Source organism: Grampus griseus, assembly GCF_964374135.1.
Source record: "Grampus griseus genome assembly, chromosome: 1".
Classification (NCBI taxonomy): domain Eukaryota; kingdom Metazoa; phylum Chordata; class Mammalia; order Artiodactyla; family Delphinidae; genus Grampus; species Grampus griseus.
In genome coordinates this window covers 165,928,118-165,949,491 of record NC_139017.1, presented here as the reverse complement: position 1 = coordinate 165,949,491, position 21,374 = coordinate 165,928,118, and the positions used below count along the sequence as shown (strand labels likewise).

The following is a 21,374-nucleotide window of genomic DNA, read 5'->3' as shown; positions in this document are numbered from 1 at the left end:
CCAGCCTCTCCTGGTTCCTTCACAGACATCCCTGTACTTCTCAACTTCCCTCTGGGTAGTAACAATAACAACAAACATCCCTGTTGCCTATACAGCTTGCAAGGGGATTCCTAGCACATCCATTCATTGGCTCGTTGTAGCAAGGCAGGTATTACAATTCCATTTTACAGATGGGAAAACTGAGGCTCAAGAGGTAGTGTCCTGCTTAGGTTCAGAGCTGGTGAGAGGTGGAGCTGGGCTCTGAGTCAGGTCTGTCTTACTCTGAGCCATGTGTGTAGGCTTTTCACCTATCCCTGGCCTATCCTGACTGCATTCCCCACTAGAGCCAGCTCCCAACATCCCCTTATTCGGATGGGGATATAAAGTCCCTTTGTGACAATTTTTTGAGTGTTTGCCGTGTGCCAGGCACTTTAATGAGCACATAGTACACATTATGTCAGTTACTCATTCTGTTGAGCATCTACTGTGTCCCGGGCATCAGGAATAGAGACACAGGGCATCCCTGCCTTCGGGGAGTTCACAGTTTCTCATCCTTACAATATTCCTCTAAGCGAGGTATTATATCCCCATCTTACAGACATGAAAAACTGAGTCCCTTCAACTTAAGTGGCAGAGTAGGGATCTGACCCCGTGTTGTCTCACTCCAGAGCCCTGAACTGCTTCCTCTGCCCACAAAGCTCTCTGCGAAGCCCCCTGGGGTAACGTTAAAAAGGTTAGTAACCAGAACAGTATAAGCTGTAACAGTCGGGCAGGCTAGCCAGTAGATACCTGCTCAAGGTCAGCTGCCCCCAACCCTGGATTGAGCCAGTGAGCACAGCAGGCCACTTGTTTGTACAGAGTACATCCTTGCCCTTAGGAGGGAGACTGGTCCTCCTGACTTCGGGGTTGGGGCCTCACTCAGAGGTACTGCTCCAGCCTCCTTTTTTGATAGAGATGGGAAGTGGAGCCCAAAGAGGGAATGCGTCTTGCCCAAGGACCCACAGCATGTCAAGGGCAGGACTCTTGGTGGAAACTCCACGGCCTGAGCAGGGGGACCTCCTAAGAGCTGGGAGAAGCCAAGGCCACTCCCATTTCCTGACGCTGCTGGCACGTTAATAAAAAAATAATGAAGAAATGCCAAAGCAGGGTTAGGGAATTGCAGCATATTATGAATTTTACATTTAAATCACAATGCAGTATAATTATGCCAGTTGCAAGATAATTACAGGTTTTATAAAAAATATTAATTCATAGTGCACTGCAGGCAGTGACGTTTGGGGGCGGGATGCCGGCGGTACGCGGGCCTTTCACTGTTGTGGCCTCTCCCGCTGCGGAGCACAGGCTCCGGATGCACAGGCTCAGCGGCCATGGCTCACGGGCCCAGCCGCTCCGCGGCATGTGGGATCTTCCCGGACCGGGGCACAAACCCGTGTTGCCTGCATCGGCAGGCGGACTCTCAACCACTGCGCCACCAGGGAAGCCCAGGGGGATGCCGGTTTTAAATCGCACGAGGAGAGACTTTTCTTAACCCTGTAGGTGGGCTTCTGTGCTTGTCTGTTAACCTCCTTCAAAGAAACAGCACAGGTGCAAAACTGAGGCCCTACCCCAACGGGAGGCCTGGGCCAGCGGCCGTGCAGTGTCGCCCATCCCCACCCCTCCCTAATGGGTAGCCTGAGAGTGGGAGAGGGTGGGGCACGAGCAGGAGCTGGATACAGACTGGGGGTGCCTTTGCTGGGCTGCTTGAGATGGCCTGTCAAAGCTGGAGCCCCCTGCCCAGCCTGAGCGGGGCCTCCTGAGACCCGAGGGGCCCTGGCCTTCTCCATCGGGCAGTTCTGTCTGAGCAAACAGGGCTGGGAGAGGGGGTCCCGGCTTCCCCCACCCGAGTGCCCCCCCGCCTTCCTTCTGGTGATAGGAGAAGGGACCCAGCACTTGAGGGCTGCAACAGCGGCCAGGCCCATGGAGAGAGCCACCCTCCCAGCTGCCAGGTTCCCATCTCGCTAGTCTCACCCTCAAGGCTCCCCTCAGAAGTGGCTGGGTAGCAGTTGCTTTTACGGAGAAGACAATAAAGCCCAGGAGGGGGGACCAGCCCAATCACATGGCTTTTTAGCATCCTTATGGAGACTGCACTCGGGCCTCAGGGACCCACGGAAGAACGTCAGAGCCACGCGGAGCTAGTCCAGTTTACCAGTGGGGAAATGGAGGCCCAGAGAGGCGAAGTGACTGACCCAAGGGCACACAGCTAGGAGTGGTTGATTGAATCCCAAATCTCCCAACCCCCTGACCAGAAAGCTCCCCACACTACCCAGTTCCTGACCCAGTGACCTCCCCCCACACGTGGCTGCATCCCCCCCACCCCCTCCAGAGAGAAGAAGGACCTCTCAGAACATCACCCAACAGAGCAGCCCCCAGAGTCTCCTGGCTACCGTCCTTTCTGTCACCTGGACACAGAATATGAACCACCCTCTGTGGCCCTAATCATCTTTCTATAAATATCAGAGCATCTCATTTCAGAGGGGCCGCATGAACAACGAGCTCTTCTGCCTTCCTGACTGTGTTCAAATCTGATTTAGAATTAATTTCCTTTGGTCGGCCACCAGCAGACACCTTATTTGTCAAATCTCAAGCTCTTCGTGGGGGAGAGGAGAGAGGTGGCCGGGGTCTCCATCAGCTTGCCGGCCTGACAGGCGGCCTGGGCAAGGTGCCCTCGGCAGGGGCAGGAGCCCCTCCTGGCGCACGGCCGACACCGGGCACTGCAGACTCCGGAAGCGCCCTGGGTCTACGGGCAGCCGGGCCCCAGCCCAGAGCCGCTCCATCTGTCTCGGCCATTAATTCCCGGCTCTGCCTCCAGGTCTCCGGGCTCCCCGAGGCCTGGTGATTAGTATTCTTATTCAAGATTATTTTATTTTCATTGAGCGGATTAATCTAGCCTTGACACTTTATAGCCATATGGGTATTAGCCGAGCGTGTGAGAACCGCCCACCGGTGAAGTGGCAGGATGGCGGGGCCGTCTCTAAGCAGAGGCCGGGTGTTGAGAGGCTGGTGGGGGAAAGACTGGGGTTTGCAACCTGGCTCAGCGGGGACCCTGGGGCGAGGCACTCAAGCTCCCCAGCCTCTGTTTCCTCTCTGCCAAACAGACGTATACATGCTGACTGCGTACAGTGGTAATGAGTGCCAGGCGCTGTGCTCGTGTGAATTCACGTGTATTCACTCTTGTCATCCTCACAACAGCCCTCGGAGGTGGGAACTATTATTGTCCCCATTTTCCAGATGAAGACACAGAGGCCCAGCAACTTGCCTAATGTCACTTAGCCTAGGGGAAGGGGCTGGAAAAGAAAAGGAACCCAGGCAGCCTGCTCCCAAGTTTCTGCTCTTTAACACCCGAGGACTAGCACAGCTCTGAATGGTCAGGGACTCAGAAAACAAAGGCTGGGGCTTCCCTGGTGGCGCAGTGGTTGAGAGTCCGCCTGCCGATGCAGGGGACGCGGGTTTGTGCCCCGGTCCAGGAAGATCCCACATGCCGCGGAGCGGCTGGGCCCATGAGCCATGGCCGCTGAGCCTGCGCATCCGGAGCCTGTGCTCCACAACGGGAGAGGCCACAGCAGTGAGAGGTCCACGTACCGCAAAAAAAAAAAACAAAAAAAACAAAGGCTGTCATGTTGTGCCATGCATCACACCAAGATGTCACCGCACGTGTCCTGGTCTGCCCCTCACTGCTCTGACAGCTCCTTGAAAGCAGCACTAGGTCTTATTTACGTCCGGTCCGTGGCTCAGTAAATTTGGGTGAAGGAATGAATAAAGGACAGAACAAGCAAACGGTTCCCGAGATTTTGATCAAGGTGGACCCGATCAGTACAGTGAGGAAGAGTGTCATTCATTTCAGCCACAGGTTCGATAAATGTTTGCTGGTGAAGCGCAAAGCCCGTTTCCTCTGTCTGCTTCCTGGGCTCAGAAGGAAGCTCTTAGGCTGTGCCCGGGCTTCTGGGAAGAGGAGGGGAGATCACAGGGTGTCAACTAGGACCCTCTCCACAACTCCAAGCACCCAGCCCCCAGTCAGGCCTGAGCCCTCTTGGGGTCTCCCCAGGGGGCAGGAAAGAGGTCTCAAAACTGAGGCACATTCTCGCTGACTTCCCAGCCTATAAGCCCCTTCTGGCTCCATGGCCTCTGAGTCTGGGAAGCAACTTAAGGGCATCATCATTTCTCCTGATTTCAGGTTTTCTCTCAAGTTTGTCGAATTTTACAAATTAACCTAATTTTAGCTATTACGATAAAGAGGTACAATCAAATAAGTGACATAGCTTTGCAAATGAAGCTTCTCTCAAGCACTGAGTTTTCTAGAAAGAGACTTATCGGAGAGAGATCCCAGTGAGTTTCCTGGTGGTCCCCGTTGCAGAGGAGTTCAGTTCCACAGATGGAGCTGGGAGCTGCCTGGCTGGGCAGCATTTGGTCCTCCTGAACCCCTGGGTTGTCTTTCTGCCCAGAGCAGATAATGGCCGGATTAGCTCACTTTGAAAACTCCCACCAGTGTTGACAACTTCTACCCTGAGCCAGACCCTAGGAACTTTGCGATGAATAAGGCGGCCCTGCCCTGTTCACAAGGATCTATCCACAAGCAGAGAGAGAGTCAGACACACAGATGAAAAAGTACCGCCATAATGTTGCAGGTGGTGAGACCGAACAGGGATGCAAAGATGGGGAGAGGAGTGGTTGCTTCTGTGTGTGTGTGTGTGTGTGTGTGTGTACATGTGGAGATGTGGAGCGGTCCAGAAAGATTTCATCAAAGGCACAGTTAAAATGAATCTTGAAAGAATTCGACAGGGTGACAAAAAGAAAAGGCACAGCATGTGCAAAGGCCCCGAGACAGGAAACAACTCCTGAGTGTGGGGAATGGCCAGTCCTTTAGTTCGGCCTGAGGGAGAGGGAGTGGCCCTGAAGGAGGCTGCAGGGAGGCTTTGAACACCAGGCTTTATTGTTTAGGCCATGCGGAGCCTGTGACGGTTTGGCCCAGCAGCAGTGTCATTTTAGAGAGTCCCTCAACCCACAACATCGCACTTCCTGCACGGCTGACTCGTTCTCAGCCTTTAGGCCACAACTCAAAGACCTTCTCAGGGGAGGTCGCTCCTCCCACCATTTACGCTTTGCCACATCCTCTGCTTTATTTCCTTCTGGAAATGATCACAGCCTCATTTACTGTGTCTCCTCCTGCCGCCTTGAAAAATGCCAGCTTCTTGAGGGCAGACGCCATGTGGACCTTGTTTGTGGCTGTGTCTCTGGCACAGAATAGGTGCTTATAGATACTGGCTAAAGGAATAGTCATCTCGCGGGCAGTGGGGCTGGGGAGGGGGTGCTGGGGGCCAGGTTTGATGTGTGTGCCTCTCAGAGATGTGTGTGCCTCTCAGAGGCCGGAGAGAAGGTCAGATACGAGAAACATATCGGGTCAGCCACGGTGAGACTGGGAGGGTCAGGAGCCTGCAATTCCTGGATGATCAGCATTGTTCGGGGCGCTTGTAAAACACAGATTCCCAGGCCCCACCCCTGGCTCTTCTAACTCAGTGGCTGTGATGGGGCCGGGGTCTGTGTTTTTATAGGGATGGTTCCACGCCTGTCCGTGTTTGGGAACCTCTGGTCTCATCACACACGTCTCTTCCAGTCACGTTCCTCCCCCACCCCCATTCCCTCTCTGGCTTTCAGGTCACACCCCTGGGGTTTCGGCCCCCCTCAGATTCTTAGCCTTGACCCCTGCCCCTGAGGCTGGTGTCTCGCTCAAGGACAAGTGCCCTGTGAACGACAGAGCCTGGGTGGGAGGGGCCATTGGAGGATTCAGAGAGGCTCCGCCCTGTGCTGACTATGGGGCTGGGACTCAGGTGTCAGGGTCCCAGCCTCAGCTCTGCCTCCGACTCGCTGTGCAACCCTATGTAAGTCAGAGGCCCTCTCTGAGCTTCAGTCCCTCCATCTGCAGATGAGAGTAGGAACAGGTGATGCTGCAGGGCTGCACCTCTGTCCCTCAGGAGATCCCCCAGGAACCCCAGGGCCAGAGAGCTGCCCCTGAGGCCCATCAGGGTGGCCCGGCAGGCTCACCTGAAGCCTCCTTCTCTTCCACAGCCTGTGAGCTGGGCTTCTACAAGTCGGCCCCCGGGGACCAGCTCTGCGCCCGCTGCCCTCCCCACAGCCACTCTGCAGCCCCTGCCGCCCAGTCCTGCCGCTGCGACCTCAGCTACTTCCGTGCAGCCCTGGACCCGCCGTCTGCAGCCTGCACCCGTGAGTACCACCCCGTGGCCCCAGAACCCTCGAGACTAGGCTAGGACCCCATGCTCGGCCCCTCAAGCTCCCAGGGAGCCAGGTCTCAGTGGGTGAGGCAGGGACAGGTGGCTCTTATGGGCCAGGGGCCAGTCTGGGGATGGGGGGTGACTCTGACCCCTCAACAATGGCCTTGACCTCTCTGGGCTCCCAGCTTCTTGTCATAGGTCACCTGCCATCTCTCCAGTGGAAATCATAGGTCACCTGCCATCTCTCCAATGGAAATCTTTCCATTCCTCCCTCGGTCTCTCCTCTCTGCTCCAAAGGGCAGGACAGAACTGGACTCATGCCCTTCCCAGCACCAGGTGGCTTTGGTCATCTTCTGACCCAAGGGTCATGCCAATGTCCTGGGGGCTGGGGTGGGCAAGCTGGGGGACTGCCCGTGCGGCAAGGCGGGCATCAGAGGAGCCGCCCCCACCCCTGCCCCGCCTCACTGTCATCCTTGAGAGACTGGGGGGAGCTGCAGAATTCGGGAAGCTGCTGTAGTGGGGGGGTGCATGATTGTGTATATGGAGTGGGTGTGCCTGCGTGTGTCGGATTCTGTGTGTGCCTTGGGAGGCCTGCAGCGATTATGACTGTGTGTGTCCTTGTCGGTAGCAGTTCATGCAGAAGATGCCTGCATAGAGTGTGAGCGTTCAAGTGCTTGTGCCCACGTGTGTAAAGTGTTCTTAGAGGGGTGTGTGCACACGTGTGTGTGCATCTGGGTACCTGGAACGGACTCATGAGTCCCCGTGGAGCTTGAACGAGCCTGCTTTGGGAGCTCAGCATGGGCACACCTGGCCCTGCAAGGGAGGTGTGCGCCTGGAGAGGGTGAGGCGGCAGCGCGCATGCCCCATACCTGAGGGGACTCTGAGGGACTCCGGCGCCGTGCCTGCAGGGCTGCGTGACTGTCTCGGCATTTCTGCTGATGCAGCTCCTCCGTGGCCTCCCCTCCCCTGGCCCAAAGGGGCCTCTCACTCCCACCCCCGCTGGGGAGGAGCTGCAGCCAGTTCAGCCCACGCTGTTCACCAGCCTTGGGCTCTTGTGACGGGGTGAGGGGTACTTTACTCGGTGCTGACGGGTTTTGCCCCAGAATTTACCCCAACCTGATCTCCATCGCCCCCTCCCCCAACTTCCATCACCACCCTTCCCCAGACCCCCTGCACAGGGCAGGTAAGGGCCTAGGTGTATTCACATTGCTACACACACACATACCACACACGCGCACACACACACACACACACACACACACTACACACAGATACACACACCACACCACACACATGCGCGCATGAGTAAACCCTTCTTCCCTCCCTCCCTCCCTCCCCTGTTGTGCCCAGACCTGTGCCTTTGCCCCATGTGGGACCTGCTGGGGCAGAAAGGATTGCTGAGGGGCGTGGTGACTGCTCTGGGCTCCTCAGGCCAGGTGAGCCCGGCTCTAGGTCACAAACATTTGCACTCAGCTGGCCGGACTCCAGTTTCTCTCCAAATCCACAATCCAGTGCCCTCCAGTTCTAGGAATCTTAAGATTGTAAACGACTAGGCTTTTAGTATTCCACACCCTGCAGATTCTAAGGTTCTTTATGATTCTGAGATTCTACAATTCTATTTTCTTAAGATCTAAGATTCCCAGCTTGAGATTCTGAGAGTTGGAATTCCATCGCCCCTCAGGCCCTCCTGGTTCAAATCCCCACGCCCAGGATCCTACCCCGACTCCCAGCCCCCAGCCCCGCCCCTCTCTCCAGTGTCCTTGTGCTGCCCAGACTGGGGCTCCCGTCCTGGGCAGTGGGGAGGGGTCACTTGGCACACGGGGCTCTGCTTTTCTCCACCACAGTGTTCAGTGTCATTGACATTAAATCCAGCCAGGGGGTTAAGGAGTGGGGTGGGGGATGCAGATGACTGGGGCATCTCACGCCCAGGGTAGCTGCTGTGTGCAGACTCTCCCCAGCTCTGGATGAAAATCTTGTGAAGCACAAACCCCAGGATCCAGGTGGTGCTACATGGGGTGGGGGAAGGGTGGCTTCTGCGCCCAGACCCTGACTGTGTTCCCAATCTGATGGCAGAGACACTGCCTCTGCCCTCGGGGAGCTTCCAGAGGATGGAGTAGGTGTGCCCTTATCCTTAGGGAGCCCCAAGTATCATGGGGGAACCACAGCCCTTCCCTGACCTGATGGGGGAGACTAGACCAGCCCAAATACATGCCCTCCACGCCCACCTGTCATTCTCTGCTTTCCAGGCCCCCCCTCGGCACCAGTGAATCTGATCTCCAGCGTGAATGGGACTTCTGTGACCCTGGAGTGGGCCCCTCCACTGGACCGGGGTGGCCGCAGTGACATCACCTACAATGCCGTGTGCCGCCGCTGCCCCTGGGCCTTGGGCCACTGCGAGACGTGCGGGGGCAGCACCCGCTTCGTGCCCCAGCAGACCAGCCTGGTGCAGGCCAGCCTGCTGGTGGCCAACCTGCTGGCCCACATGAACTACTCCTTCTGGATCGAGGCCGTCAACGGTGTGTCCGACCTGAGCCCAGAGCCCCGCCGGGCTGCCGTCGTCAACATCACCACGAACCAGGCAGGTAGGCGGAGACGCCCGTCCCCAGCTCCCGGGCCCTTCGTCCCCCCTGGCATCCGAGCACTGCGCGGACTTGCTGTGGCGTTTGGGCAAGCGCCTGCCTCTCTGGGCTCCGCCTTCCTCACCAGGACTCTGAGCTACAGGCTTCGCGCCCTTAGAAAATTAAAACATGTTCCATAAGTGGAAGGAAACCAAAAAGCACAGAGGCAGGCTAGCATGACCATCCCAGGCCTGGGTTCTAGAATTTTCCCTCTCTGCCTCTGTCTCCTCCCTTTTGTGATAGGAGTAATCATACCTGCTCTGTTACTGAGGCTTAAATGAAGGAACTGAAAATGCTTAGCCCAGTACCTGGCCCATGGTACGTGCTCAATAAATGTCATTAAAATATCAAATCACTCTGATGATCATTTTCCAGAACAGCTGCCACTGCTGCCCCTGGGATGGATTTGGTCAGACTGGTCTGGACGACAACCACTTATCTCTCTGTTTCTAGCGAGTTGTTGGACTGAAGTTAGCCCCTTTCTTTCCAAATTCTGGTGCGTCCTGCCTGTCGAGTGGCAGCCTGACCCGAGGGCCGCCTGTGGCAGCTTCCCTGTTAACAGCGCCCCTAGCACGTGCCCTGTGGCTCCCCACCCCCGTCTCCTCCCAACACCACACAGGCCTGGCTCAGTGACTCCCTTCCCACCGTGTCACAGAGGAGGAGCTGAGGCCCGGAGCCAGCCAGGGTCACCACATAGAAGCAGCAGGTCAGGATTCAAACCCAGGTCTGCCTCACTCCCAAGTGAAATAGGCTTCCCAACCCTGAACCCAGGGCACCCCGTCCCTGACGCCAGGGCTTCTTCCTCCCAAGAGACCCTCATTCCTCTGGCACCTGTGGAGCACCTGTGAGATGCCAAGCTCTCTGCTCAGTGCTAGTGACGCAATGAGGAGTAGGCCCTTGTGCGTGGTGCCAGGCCCCGCCCCTGCCCACATGTCTCTGGGGTGGCCGAGACAGGTGTCCAGCTGGTCAGGGGTGGAGGGCGGAGCAGAGAACCTACGGTGCTCACACTGCTCCGTGTGCTCCATCATTAAAAAGAACAGCCTCAGGCTTCCCTGGTGGCGCAGTGGTTGAGAGTCTGCCTGCCGATGCAGGGGACGTGGGTTCGTGCCCCGGTCCGGGAAGATACCACATGCCGCAGAGCGGCTGGGCCCATGAGCCATGGCCGCTGAGCCTGCGCATCTGGAGCCTGTGCTCCGCAGCGGGAGAGGCCACAACAGTGAGAGGCCCGCGTACCGCAAAAAAAAAAAAAGAACAGCCTCCCGTGAGCCCACACACCCTTCCAGCCACGAGACTCCTTCTCTTACATGGAAGCTTCCTTAAAGAGCTCTCTTGCTCACACATCTGCGTCCTCTCCTCTGTGGGCCTCTTCGGGCACCTCCAGTCAGGTGCCTTTGCCCACCTATCCCCAGAAATTCAGTTTGCAGTGGGCACTCCACCCTCCCACCCCCCGCTCTTCTTTACTCCTTCTTGGAGTACTTTTCTCTTGCCTTCCATGCCCAGCCCACCCCCCACTTTCCATCCAGCTCTCTGGCCTGTCCTTCTCCATCTCCACCAGCCCCTTCTCTCTGCACAAATTCCCAAAAGCTGGAGGACCCCAGGCACGTCCGGACCCTCCTCTCTTTCCTACTTACCCAGCTCCATCTTGCCAGAGTGGGCCCACGGCTTTGAATTCCACCTTCGTGCTGATGTCCCCCAAGTGTGTCACCAGCACAGGCCTCTCCCCTGAGGTCCAGCTGCCCACTCCCCTCTCCACTCGATGTGTTTCAGACACACAGCACCCCCAAACCAGCCCCTTCCCCAGGCCCCCATCTCAGGACGTGGCACCGCTGTTCGTGGGGTTACTTGAGCCCCAAACCCAGCCGTCATCCTTGGCTATCCCTCCATCGTGCCTCGTCCACCCACCAGCCAGTCCCACTGGGTCTCCCTTCAGCGTGACCCCCTCCACACTCCGACCCCTCCACCCCGTACACACACATGCCATCGGTCCTAGTCAGCTCAGACTGCCATAACACATACCATAGGCCGGGGCTTGAAGCACAGACGTTTACAGCTCACGGATCTGGAGGCCGGAAGTCCAAGGTCAAGGTGCCGGCCAATTTGGTTCCTGGTGAGAGCCCTCTTCCTGGCTTGCAGACGGCTGCCTTCTCGCTGTGTCCTCACATGGCAGAGAGAGAGAAGGAAAGAGAGAAAGAACTCTCTGGTGTCTCTTCTTAGAAAGGCATCAATGCCCCCATCTACACCTCATTATCTCCTTAAGCCTCCATCTCCAAATACTATCGTTAGGGCTTCAGTAGACAAATTTTGGGAGGGGGGCACAATTCAGTCCATCTCATGTTGCCTGGACAACCCTGCACCATGATTCAGGGGACCCATCAGACCCTCCCCTGCCCACCTCCCCAGCCGCACCCCATCCACTGTCGCCGGGCTCTCTCCCTTCCAGCCACACTGGCCTCGGGTCCTCATCCCTGTGTCCAGGGAAGGACACACCATGCCCTTCCCTGCCCTGGGACTTGGCCTTGCCTCTCGGTCGGAATGACGTGCTCCTCCCTGTGACGTTCCCCTCGCTGCCTCCTTCAGTCCTCGGTTAGCTGTCCCCCTGCCTCTCGGAGGCCCACCTGGACCACCTCAGCTGAAATGGCCCCGTTCCCTCCTGGGCCCCTGCAGACGTAAGGTCCTCTCCATCACGGCACCCTCTTCGTGTCTTCCATGCACCTAGCATACCTGTAATTATGCATTGATTCGTTTTCTTATTAACTCTGTCTCTCTTAACTAGACCATAAGCTCCTTGAGGGCTGTCGGGCACTGCAGTATCCCCAGGTCCTAGCCCACTGCCCAGCATGTGGGAGTCATTCAGGAAATTCTAGGGAGATGATGCAGTGGACACCCACAGCTCTGGGCTGGGGGCCTGGGGCAGACAGCAGCCCTGAGCAAATGCCAGAGGTCTGTCCTCAGAGACCACTTGCCCGTCCCCCTCCCCGTGCCTCCCCGTAGCCTCTTCTCTACACCCCCCTCCTCCCTGGAGCCCTCTCTGGTGCTCCGCCCTGTTTCCATCCCACCTCTGAGCCCCAGTCTCCCTCTGTGTCTGCCCGACTCACACAGCACCTCTTGCCTTGCAAATTTTTTGGTTTTTAAGAGGCACCCATGTGTTCCAGCCCTGGTGTCTGTCCCACACGTACAGTGGTCTTCTCTGAGCCTCACCTCCGCCTGGCAGCTGGTACCCAGCAGCTTCACTTTCTGGGTGGAGAAACTGCCCGGAGGTAGTCATGGGCCCAGCCAGCAAGAGACGGGCCGGGTTGCGAAGCCAGACCTGATTCCCAGGCTGGTGGGGTCTCCCCTGTACCACACTCTCCAGCTTAACTGTGGAGTCGCTTCTTAATTTTTCATGTCAGCATCATCCAGCAGCATTTATTGGGCATCTACTATGTGCAACCCCTGCCTCGGGGAGCTCCCACGTGTGCCAGAGAGATGGGATGCCCAGTTATGAGGCCAAAGCTGGTCACATGGGGCAGGTGGGGGGCACGGGAGGAGTAGGGCAGAGTCGGAACTCGGGTGAGCAGAGGGGAGAGCTGCGGCTGGAGGGATCGGGGAGGACGGGGTTGCAGCTCTGAGGGCAGTCCCTTCGGTTTGGCTGTGGCCGGGTCGACATCCGACCCTTCCCAACAGACTCACCTCAGGGGTAATTGCACTGAGCACAGGAGTGGGGGAGGGAATGAGCAAGGGGGCGAAAGTGTGACCTAGTGTGACTTCGAGAATACTTGAGCTCACATGGGCCTCAGGCTCAGCTCATGTCCCTCCAAACCCAGGCAGTGAGGGCGTTGGTTCCCTTGATTCTTCCCCTCCCTTCTCCTTTTCTTCCTCCCTCCTCAGTGCTCCTGAGAGCATGCTCCACGCCAGGCCCTGGGCGGGGGTGGGTGACACGGAGACAGAGACATCAGGTGATGGGGCCTCAGGGTCGACAAGTGCGGCTGCTTGATGGGGCTGGCGGGGGTCCAGCATGCTTCCAGTGGGTGGGCTTGGCCAGAGAGGAGGAGGAGACAGTGGAAGTTGCGGGGTCAGGCCTCTTCTGGGTCAAGCCAACCCCAGCATCCCAGTTGGGAGCCAGGCTGTGCCAACCCCAGATAACTGACCAGGACGGCAGCCAATGATTTGCCAGGAGGAGCAGAGGGTACTGGCTCTCCTGGGGCGGCGGCAGGACAGTTAGCAAGGTGAGTGTGGCCCAAGCCAGCATCCCTGGACGGGGCCTGAGGAAGGAGCAGACAGAGGCCCTTCCCCATCATCACCCGTCCACCCATCTGACCTGACCGAGCTCCCTTCCCTCCCCCTGCCCCAGCCCCGTCCCAGGTGGTGGTGATCCGCCAGGAGCGGGCGGGGCAGACCAGCGTCTCGCTGCTGTGGCAGGAGCCAGAGCAGCCCAATGGCATCATCCTGGAGTACGAGATCAAGTACTACGAGAAGGTACCCACAGGGAGGGGAGAAAGAGGGAGGCCACCAGGCCGGGGACCCTTGGCTGACCACCCCTCCCACGGGCAGGACAAGGAGATGCAGAGCTACTCCACCCTCAAGGCTGTCACCACCAGGGCCACCGTCTCGGGCCTCAAGCCGGGCACCCGCTACGTGTTCCAGGTCCGAGCCCGCACCTCGGCTGGCTGCGGCCGCTTCAGCCAGGCCATGGAGGTGGAGACCGGGAAACCCCGTGAGTGCAGGGAGGGGGGAGGGCGAGGGAGCTGGGCCAGGCGCCAGGGCCAGGGCCAGGGTCGTGGTGGTCAGAGTAGGGGAACGAGTGCATGCTGAGCTGGTGCGTGGGCCAGATCAGCATTTTGACAGGTGAAAAGACAGGCTCAGAGGAGGAAAGTTACACGCCCGAGGTGACAGAGCTCGTAACAGCCCATCAGCTGCAGGCTTTCCCCGAGCATCAGCGTGACTTGCAGGCATCATGGTGCCCTTTGCTAGCAGGACTATCTTATAATCGTCCCAGAGACCCTCTAGTGAGTTGGCAATATCTACATCCCCATTTTACAGGTGAGGAAAATGAGGGTCAGAGCAGTAAAGTGATTTGCCCAAGGTTACCCAGCAGAGCAAGACTTGAACCTGGTCAGCTTGGGGACAAACTCTGTGCCCTTCCCCAGTATCATCCTGCCCTGCACCCCCCTGCCTCCAGAACAGCGGTTCCCACAGTGTAGTCCAGGACCAGCAGCAGCTGCAGCCCCTGGGAGCTATCAGAAATGCTGATTCTCAGGCCCCACCCCAGACCTTCGAAAGCAGAAACCCTGGCGCTGGGGGCCCAGAAATTTTGGTTTGATCATACCTTCAGGGTGATTCTGAGGCACATTCAAGCTTGGGAACCCCCTGCCCCCATCTCCAGCCCGTTGGGGTCTTCTCCTATACTCAGCACCCTCCAGGGGGGCAGTGCTAAGACAGATGGTTCAAGGCTGAGTTGATGACCTTCCTCAACCTGGCACCCCCTTGGCACTTGTGTGTCTCAAGTGCTCTTAGGTCTGATACCATGTTGAGACCACCTAGGTAGGAATCCTGCCCGGCTCCATCCCATTTGCTGTGTGTCCTTGAGTAAGTTCCTTGAGTTCTCTGGGCCTCGGTTTTCTCATCTGACAACTCACGATAATACTGGGTTATCCCTGGAAGGGATGTGGGTTACTGGCTGGAATGTGCAGCTCTCCGTATATTCAGCTTTGTCGCTCTTACAGTAACGGGCAGGACAGGCGTTTCTGGACTCACACTACAGGTGAGAAAGCTAAGGCTCAGAGAAGTCTAGTGACTCTGCCCAGGTTACACAGTCCCAGGAAGTGCTGGCACCAGGTTGGAAAGCAGGATATTGAAGGGGAGACTTGTAGAGGGGAGGGTGGGGCAGAGGGGGATGCGGCCTGCGCCCCAGCTCTGGGCTGGCTCACAGCCAAGGAGGCTGCCGCCGGGCCCCGGGAAGGCCACCAGACCTCTGGCCCTGAGGCCAGGTCTGAGTGGCTGCCCCCCCAGCCTGCTTTCCCCCCACAGGTCCCCGCTACGACACCCGGACCATCGTCTGGATCTGCCTGACACTCATCACTGGCCTGGTCGTGCTGCTTCTCCTGGTCATCTGCAAGAAGAGGTGGGTGGTCCTGGCCCCCGGCCACCCCAACCCCCTCCCCTGGAGCACTGTGTCTCCTGCCTGTCCCCAGCCCTGCTGAGCCAGTGATCCCCTGTGCCTGGGCTCACTGACAGATATACCTGTTCTTCCTTCCTCCTTCTTGGGACGCTTTTCTCTTGCCTTCCATGTCCGGCTCACCCCCCACTTTCCATCCACCTGTCTGGCCTGTCTTCCATCTCCTCCAGCCCCTTCTCTGCACAACTTCCTGAAAGCAGAAGGGCCCCAGGCTGGTCTGGGACCCTTTTCTCTTTCCTACTTACCCAGCTCCAGCTCTCATGAGTAACCTTATCAGGGCCCACGGCTTTGAATTCTGCCTTCACGCTGACATTCCCCAGGTGTGCCCCCAGCACAGGCCTTCCTCCTGAGGCCCAGGTGCCCAGCGCCATCTCCACTCGGATGTGTGTCAGACACACAGCACCCCCAAACCAGCCCACCGACTAAGTAGGTGTCAGAAGTGGGACAGGACCCAGATCTGTTAAAACTAAAGACCACGCCCTTAGTTACTCTCCCCCTCCCACTCTGTTCCAGAGGAAGGTGGTGCGGGCTTAGGGTCCCACTCAGCAAGGATTGGAAAGAGCATCCGTAGATGGAGAAACTGAGGTCCAGGGAAGGGAAGGCGCTTGCCAAGCTCACACGGCGGAGCTGGCCTCAGAAGCCTCATCTCCCAGCCCCTCTACCAGGGGTGCTTTCGTGTAAAATTGAGCTAATAATGCCATAGACTTTGCTGTGAGGGCCAAGTGGACTTGATTTTGTAAATTATATGGTGTTTATAAATGTCACAGTTCAGCTGGGTTGAGAGCCTGAGGTTGGGACTGCCCCCCTGCAGGGGCAGGGACTGGGGTGGCAGAAGTTGACCTGAAAGGGGAAGGGGGGTAGAAGGGAGGAGTTTGGACGTGTTCCTGAACGGGGTCAGGGCTGAAACCAGGGACAGTCCACCCTCCACAGGCACTGCGGCTACAGCAAGGCCTTCCAGCACTCGGACGAGGAGAAGATGCACTATCAGAACGGGCAGGGTGAGTGCAGGGCCCAGGGATCTGAATGCAAAAGCAGAGGTCACAGTAGGACCCAGTGCTGGTTTGGGGGTGGTGCAGGTGGGAAGGGGAAAGGCGCCCACAGAAAAGACTAGAGCCCCAGAGAGAGACGGCAGGCTGTCACAGAGACCTGAGACCCCAAGGTGCAGTGCTGTGCAACTTGCCTGGGTTTGAAGAGGATGCTAGGGACCCTCTCTCTCCCCAGGCAAATGCACAGATGTTGGCATTCACGCACAATTTCACATACACCTTTGGGGGGTCATATACTCTTGGACAAGAACCCCTGCTACAAAGAACTTTTTCAGGACCCTGCAGAAACCTCAGAAAACAGGGCAAATATGGGGATGCCTACCTCAATGCCCCACTTCTTTGCCCACGGCAGAATCAATCATGGTACTGATTCCCATGGAGCCTGAATGCGGTCTCAGAATCCTTCTTAACACAGTCTTCTAGAGACCCGCTTTCCATCAGTCTGAGTTGGCACCGTGATGTGACCTTTTTTGGTCACATTCCTACCCTAGGACAATTGAGAAAGGTCTTAAGGACCCTAAAAGTAACCCCAGAAAAATGACAGACAGGCTCACAACTCACGAGAAACCCCAAAGTCCCCTAGAGAGCTCAGAGCTACTCCACAGAGACCCTGCTTACACGTGGCAAGCACTTATTGGGCACCTGTTTGCCACCACATCCTGGGGTTCCCGGAGACACTTCTCACTCCACCACCAGTCCCGTCCCAGGCCCAGGGAATGCTGGGAGAGAATGTCCTCATGGAGCCCACCGATGGCCCTTCTCTCCTGGCCCCTCAGCGCCTCCACCCGTCTTCCTGCCCCTGCACCACCCTCTGGGGAAGATCCCAGAGCCCCAGTTCTATGCAGAACCCCACACCTACGAGGAGCCGGGCCGGGCGGGCCGCGGTTTCACCCGCGAGATCGAGGCCTCTAGAATCCACATTGAGAAGATCATTGGCTCCGGTGAGCTTCAGGGATTGTGAGTGTGGGGACATCACAGGGGGTGCCCAGGGGAGGGACACCCAGTGCAGAGGGACGGGGGAACCAAGATGCCCGGCATGGCCAGACACTCGGGTGTGTGGGGCTGGGAGAGTGCAGAGTCTGGGGTGAGGGGAGGAAGGTCCCACCGCCCACCCCCTGCCTGCCCCACCTGGGTTCACAGGAGAGTCCGGGGAAGTCTGCTACGGGCATCTGCAGGTGCCGGGGCAACGGGACATGCCCGTGGCCATCAAGGCCCTCAAAGCCGGCTACACGGAGAGGCAGCGGCGGGACTTTCTGAGCGAGGCATCCATCATGGGCCAGTTTGACCACCCCAATATCATCCGCCTTGAAGGTGTCGTCACCCGTGGTAGGTGCCAGGCGACAGCAGCCTCACCCTGCAGGGCCCCTTCTGCTGCATCCCCAGACCACCCTGCCCTGCCCCATCCCCCTGGCTCAGGTCCCCAGATGACTTGGCATGGAAGGGGGCCCAGAGCCTGGAACCCCAATGGAAACCCTACGTTCCCTGGGGCCCTGGGTGCTGGCCCAGCTCCTGGCAGCTCATAGCGGGGGCGGGGGGGCATGTTCCTGATCCCCCCACCAAGAGCCACCTCCTCCCCGGCGCCGTCCCCAGGCCAGCTGGCAATGATCGTGACCGAGTACATGGAGAACGGCTCTCTGGACACCTTCCTGAGGGTGCGTGCCCCGCCACTCCTTTCACCTGGGCCGGGGGAGGGAAGTTCAGTCTGGGTGGTGGGAGATAATGTGAGACCTCCAGATACCCCCTCCTCCCCAGAGCTTGGACCCAACAGACCTGGGGAAGGCGAGCCAGGTGTGGGGAGGGGTCTTAAAGGTCAGCCCATCAAACTGCCTTTCAGCCCCCCATCACGTGGAAGTCCCTCTGGGCACGGGTCCTGCTGCCCTGTCCTGCAGACAGGCTAAGAGGGGTGCCTCTGTGGGGACCCAGGGCCCCAGTCAGCTGGGAGGCATGGCGGATAGTGGTGGAAATCCCTAGATGCCCAGCCCTCGCCGTGCCGTTCATCTGCTGGGTGCTCTTAGGCACAGGGCAAAACCTCTCTGGGCCTCCATTTCTCCTTCTGCAAAGTGGATGACCAGTCACTGCCACCCTACCTACCTCTCAGGGTTGCTGTGAGTGTAAATGAGACGTGAGAACAAACCTTAAACAGCAATATGCTTCCTAAGCAGTGAGGCACTTTGTAAACTGCAAAGAGCCTTCCTGAAGCCCAAGCCACGTCCCCCTGCAGACTCACGATGGGCAGTTCACCATCATGCAGCTGGTGGGCATGCTCAGAGGAGTGGGCGCCGGCATGCGCTACCTCTCGGACCTGGGCTATGTCCACCGCGACCTGGCTGCCCGCAACGTCCTGGTCGATGGCAACCTGGTCTGCAAGGTGTCTGACTTCGGGCTCTCGCGGGTGCTGGAGGATGACCCCGACGCCGCCTACACCACCACGGTGCGTAGCCCGCACCCCCTTTCCAGCAGGCCCTGGGATGGAGCCCCCCACGTGTCGTTAGGGAAGTTGGACGTTTCAGGGTTGCCTTCAACCTGGGGCGAGTCCTACCTCTTCTCTGCACCTCAGTTTGCACCAAAGCTTTCCCACCTCTGTTCCGTCACTAACTGGCTTGCGGAGATACCAGGGCCGGTCCCCCCATCACTCACTCACTAGGATTTTTGGGGAGAGTTGACATCTCTCTGAATCGCCTCCACTCCACGTCTGTCTCTAACGTTTGACTAAAACCCAGCATTTTCAAAATGTGTTCTGGGGGGATTTGGGCTTCTCTAGCAGTGCTTTAGGGGCTGCCTTAAGGGTGGAGGGCCTCCACCCCTGCCTCTGTCAGGACCTTCCCTTAGGATCTCGCCCACTGAGACCCCAAATAAGGTTTCACTTAGAGAAAGGATTTTGTGACCAAAAAAAACCCCTCCAGGGGAGCTAGAAAATTACTAGACCACGTTCTCCGAGCTTCGTCACTTGTTCAGGCATCAACCTGTTGACTGATACTTACTGAGCATCTACTGGGTGCCAGGCCCTCCACCCACTGTCTTTTGTTCAGTCTCCACACCAGCTCCATGTGCAGGTCTCCCCCATCAGAACAGGTGCTCTTGGAAGGTGGAGGCCGTGTCTCTCCAGCCAGCCTTCGAGTTTCCCAGCCCAGATCCCTGCCTTCAGCTCCCTGACGAGCTGGGGAGAAGCTCTCAACACTCGTGTGTCCGTCGCAGGGAGGGAAGATCCCGATCCGCTGGACAGCCCCCGAGGCCATCGCCTTCCGGACCTTCTCCTCGGCCAGCGATGTGTGGAGTTTTGGGGTGGTCATGTGGGAGGTGCTTGCCTACGGGGAGCGGCCCTACTGGAACATGACCAACCGGGATGTGAGTGCCGGAGCCTGGCTGGGCAGAGGCGGCCGGGGCCTCGGAGGGAAGGGCTGCTCCAGCCCATTGCCGTGTTCCCCCCACAGGTCATCAGCTCCGTGGAGGAGGGGTACCGCCTGCCCGCGCCCATGGGCTGCCCCCGCGCCCTGCACCAGCTCATGCTTGACTGCTGGCACAAGGACCGGGCCCAGCGGCCTCGCTTCTCCCAGATCGTCAGCGTCCTGGACACGCTGATCCGCAGCCCTGAGAGTCTCAGGGCCACGGCCACTGTCAACAGGTGCCTGGCGCCCACCCCAGCTCTGCCCACCCCAGCTCCGCCCGCCCCAGCTGCCCTCCCCGCTTGCCCTAGACAAGGCCCAGACTTAGTCCAGGCCTTGGGATGGCTCTGCCCTGACCCCTGGACCAGACCCAGCCTGGGCCTCTGAGCCCTGTTCAGAGCTCTACTTCCAAGCCTGCGGTCTAACCCTTCAGACCCTCCTTGCCACTGCCAAGCCTAGATGGAGGCTGAGTGGCTGGCGCCAGTGTCTCCTGGCAGACCACTTACCAAGGGCCCCTGTGCCTCAGGTGCCCGCCCCCCGCCTTTGCCCGGAGCTGCTTTGACCTCCGCGGGGGCGGGGGTGGCGGCGGGGGCCTCACCGTGGGGGACTGGCTGGACTCCATCCGCATGGGCCGCTACCGGGACCACTTCGCTGCTGGGGGTTACTCCTCTCTGGGCATGGTGCTACGTATGAATGCTCAGTAAGTGGTGGGCCCCTGGGGACGGGAGCAGGGGGAGAGGCCAGAGGTGGAGCCGCTGAGGATGGCAGCTCCAGGGATGGGTGTGTCCCCGTCTCCACAGCTCCCAGACTCCCAGGTCAGCACCGCCTTCCTTTACAGGGATGTGCATGCCCTGGGCATCACCCTCATGGGCCACCAGAAGAAGATCCTGGGCAGCATCGAGACCATGAGGGCCCAGCTGACCAGCACGCAGGGGCCCCACCAGCACCTCTGACCAAACCGAGCCAGGCCCGGGTCATGCCAGCCGTCAGAGGACTCGCAGGGTTGGCCGCCCCAGGCCTCTGTCCCTCCTCCTTGGCTGCCTTCCCCTCAGGTGCCAGGGAGGCCGAGGACTCCACCACAAGACCTGGAGTTATCTGGGGTCAGGCCACCTGGGAAGGGACCTTTGGTGCCCAGGAGGGAGGGGACAGCTGCCCCCAGGGCAGAGGGCCTTCTCTTTCCCAGAGGCTGGGGCCTCAATGCCACTGAGCCCAACGGCGATGTCGCTCACCTGCCTCTGTGTGTGTGCGCGTGTGCGTGAGGGTGCCTGTGTGCACGCACTCACATGCTGTAGGGGTGTGTTCTCACGAGGTCACAGGAGCCCTTGTGAACACGTGTGATCATGTGTGTGTGTGTCCACCCATGAGGTCCCCCGTGGATGTGTGCCAGTTATGGTGAGTGTGCTTATTCGTTAATGCTGGGGGCACGTGTGTGTGACTGTGGATGGCATGTCATGAATGAGGATGCGTGTCACAGCGTGAGGATGCGTGAGCAGGGAACTCGGTGTGACACTGCCCATCAGCTGTGGGCCCAGGTCCCAGCACCCACAGGGACTGGGGAGAAGCTCACCCCCCTCCCCCAAGCCTGGAGGCTGGAGCCAGGGGCTACTTCCAAACCACACCAGCACCAGGCCCACCCTTGTCTCCGCCCAGGTGAGCCCACCCCCCGCTCTATCTCAGGTCTGAGCCCTCCCTCTAGCTGGTGGGGGGCCACCTGCATCCTCCACCTGGCTCCCACCACTGCTTCAACAGGAAAACAGGGTTCCCGGCCAGCCCCTCTGGCCACCTTCTGTGTAGGCATCAACACAGGGTACGTGAGATGCCCTCAGCTGAACTTGGCTACCTGACCAGGGGCCAGGGCCCACCAACTTCCTTCTAGTCTCTGATGCCCCTGCACAGCCTAGGGCTCCTCACTTGCAAGTCCCTCTGCCAAC

At 58.6% G+C, this 21,374-nt stretch overlaps 1 protein-coding gene across 1 annotated transcript in view; it reads left to right on the top strand.

Moving 5' to 3' along the window:
* EPHA8 (EPH receptor A8) overlaps positions 1–20,396 on the top strand; it is a gene marked incomplete at both ends in the record, with an annotated part of 34,088 nt that extends 13,692 nt beyond the window's left edge. Inside the window, 14 exons of the mRNA XM_082654447.1 lie at positions 6,079–6,234; positions 8,489–8,824; positions 13,191–13,315; positions 13,391–13,553; positions 14,867–14,960; positions 15,945–16,012; positions 16,837–17,001; positions 17,201–17,386; positions 17,651–17,712; positions 18,282–18,491; positions 19,256–19,405; positions 19,492–19,682; positions 19,970–20,143; positions 20,282–20,396. Of these exons, the coding sequence (XP_082510573.1) occupies positions 6,079–6,234; positions 8,489–8,824; positions 13,191–13,315; positions 13,391–13,553; positions 14,867–14,960; positions 15,945–16,012; positions 16,837–17,001; positions 17,201–17,386; positions 17,651–17,712; positions 18,282–18,491; positions 19,256–19,405; positions 19,492–19,682; positions 19,970–20,143; positions 20,282–20,396 (2,195 nt within the window). The remainder of the gene's footprint in view (positions 1–6,078; positions 6,235–8,488; positions 8,825–13,190; positions 13,316–13,390; positions 13,554–14,866; positions 14,961–15,944; positions 16,013–16,836; positions 17,002–17,200; positions 17,387–17,650; positions 17,713–18,281; positions 18,492–19,255; positions 19,406–19,491; positions 19,683–19,969; positions 20,144–20,281) is intronic.
* Positions 20,397–21,374: the final 978 nt, after the last annotated feature.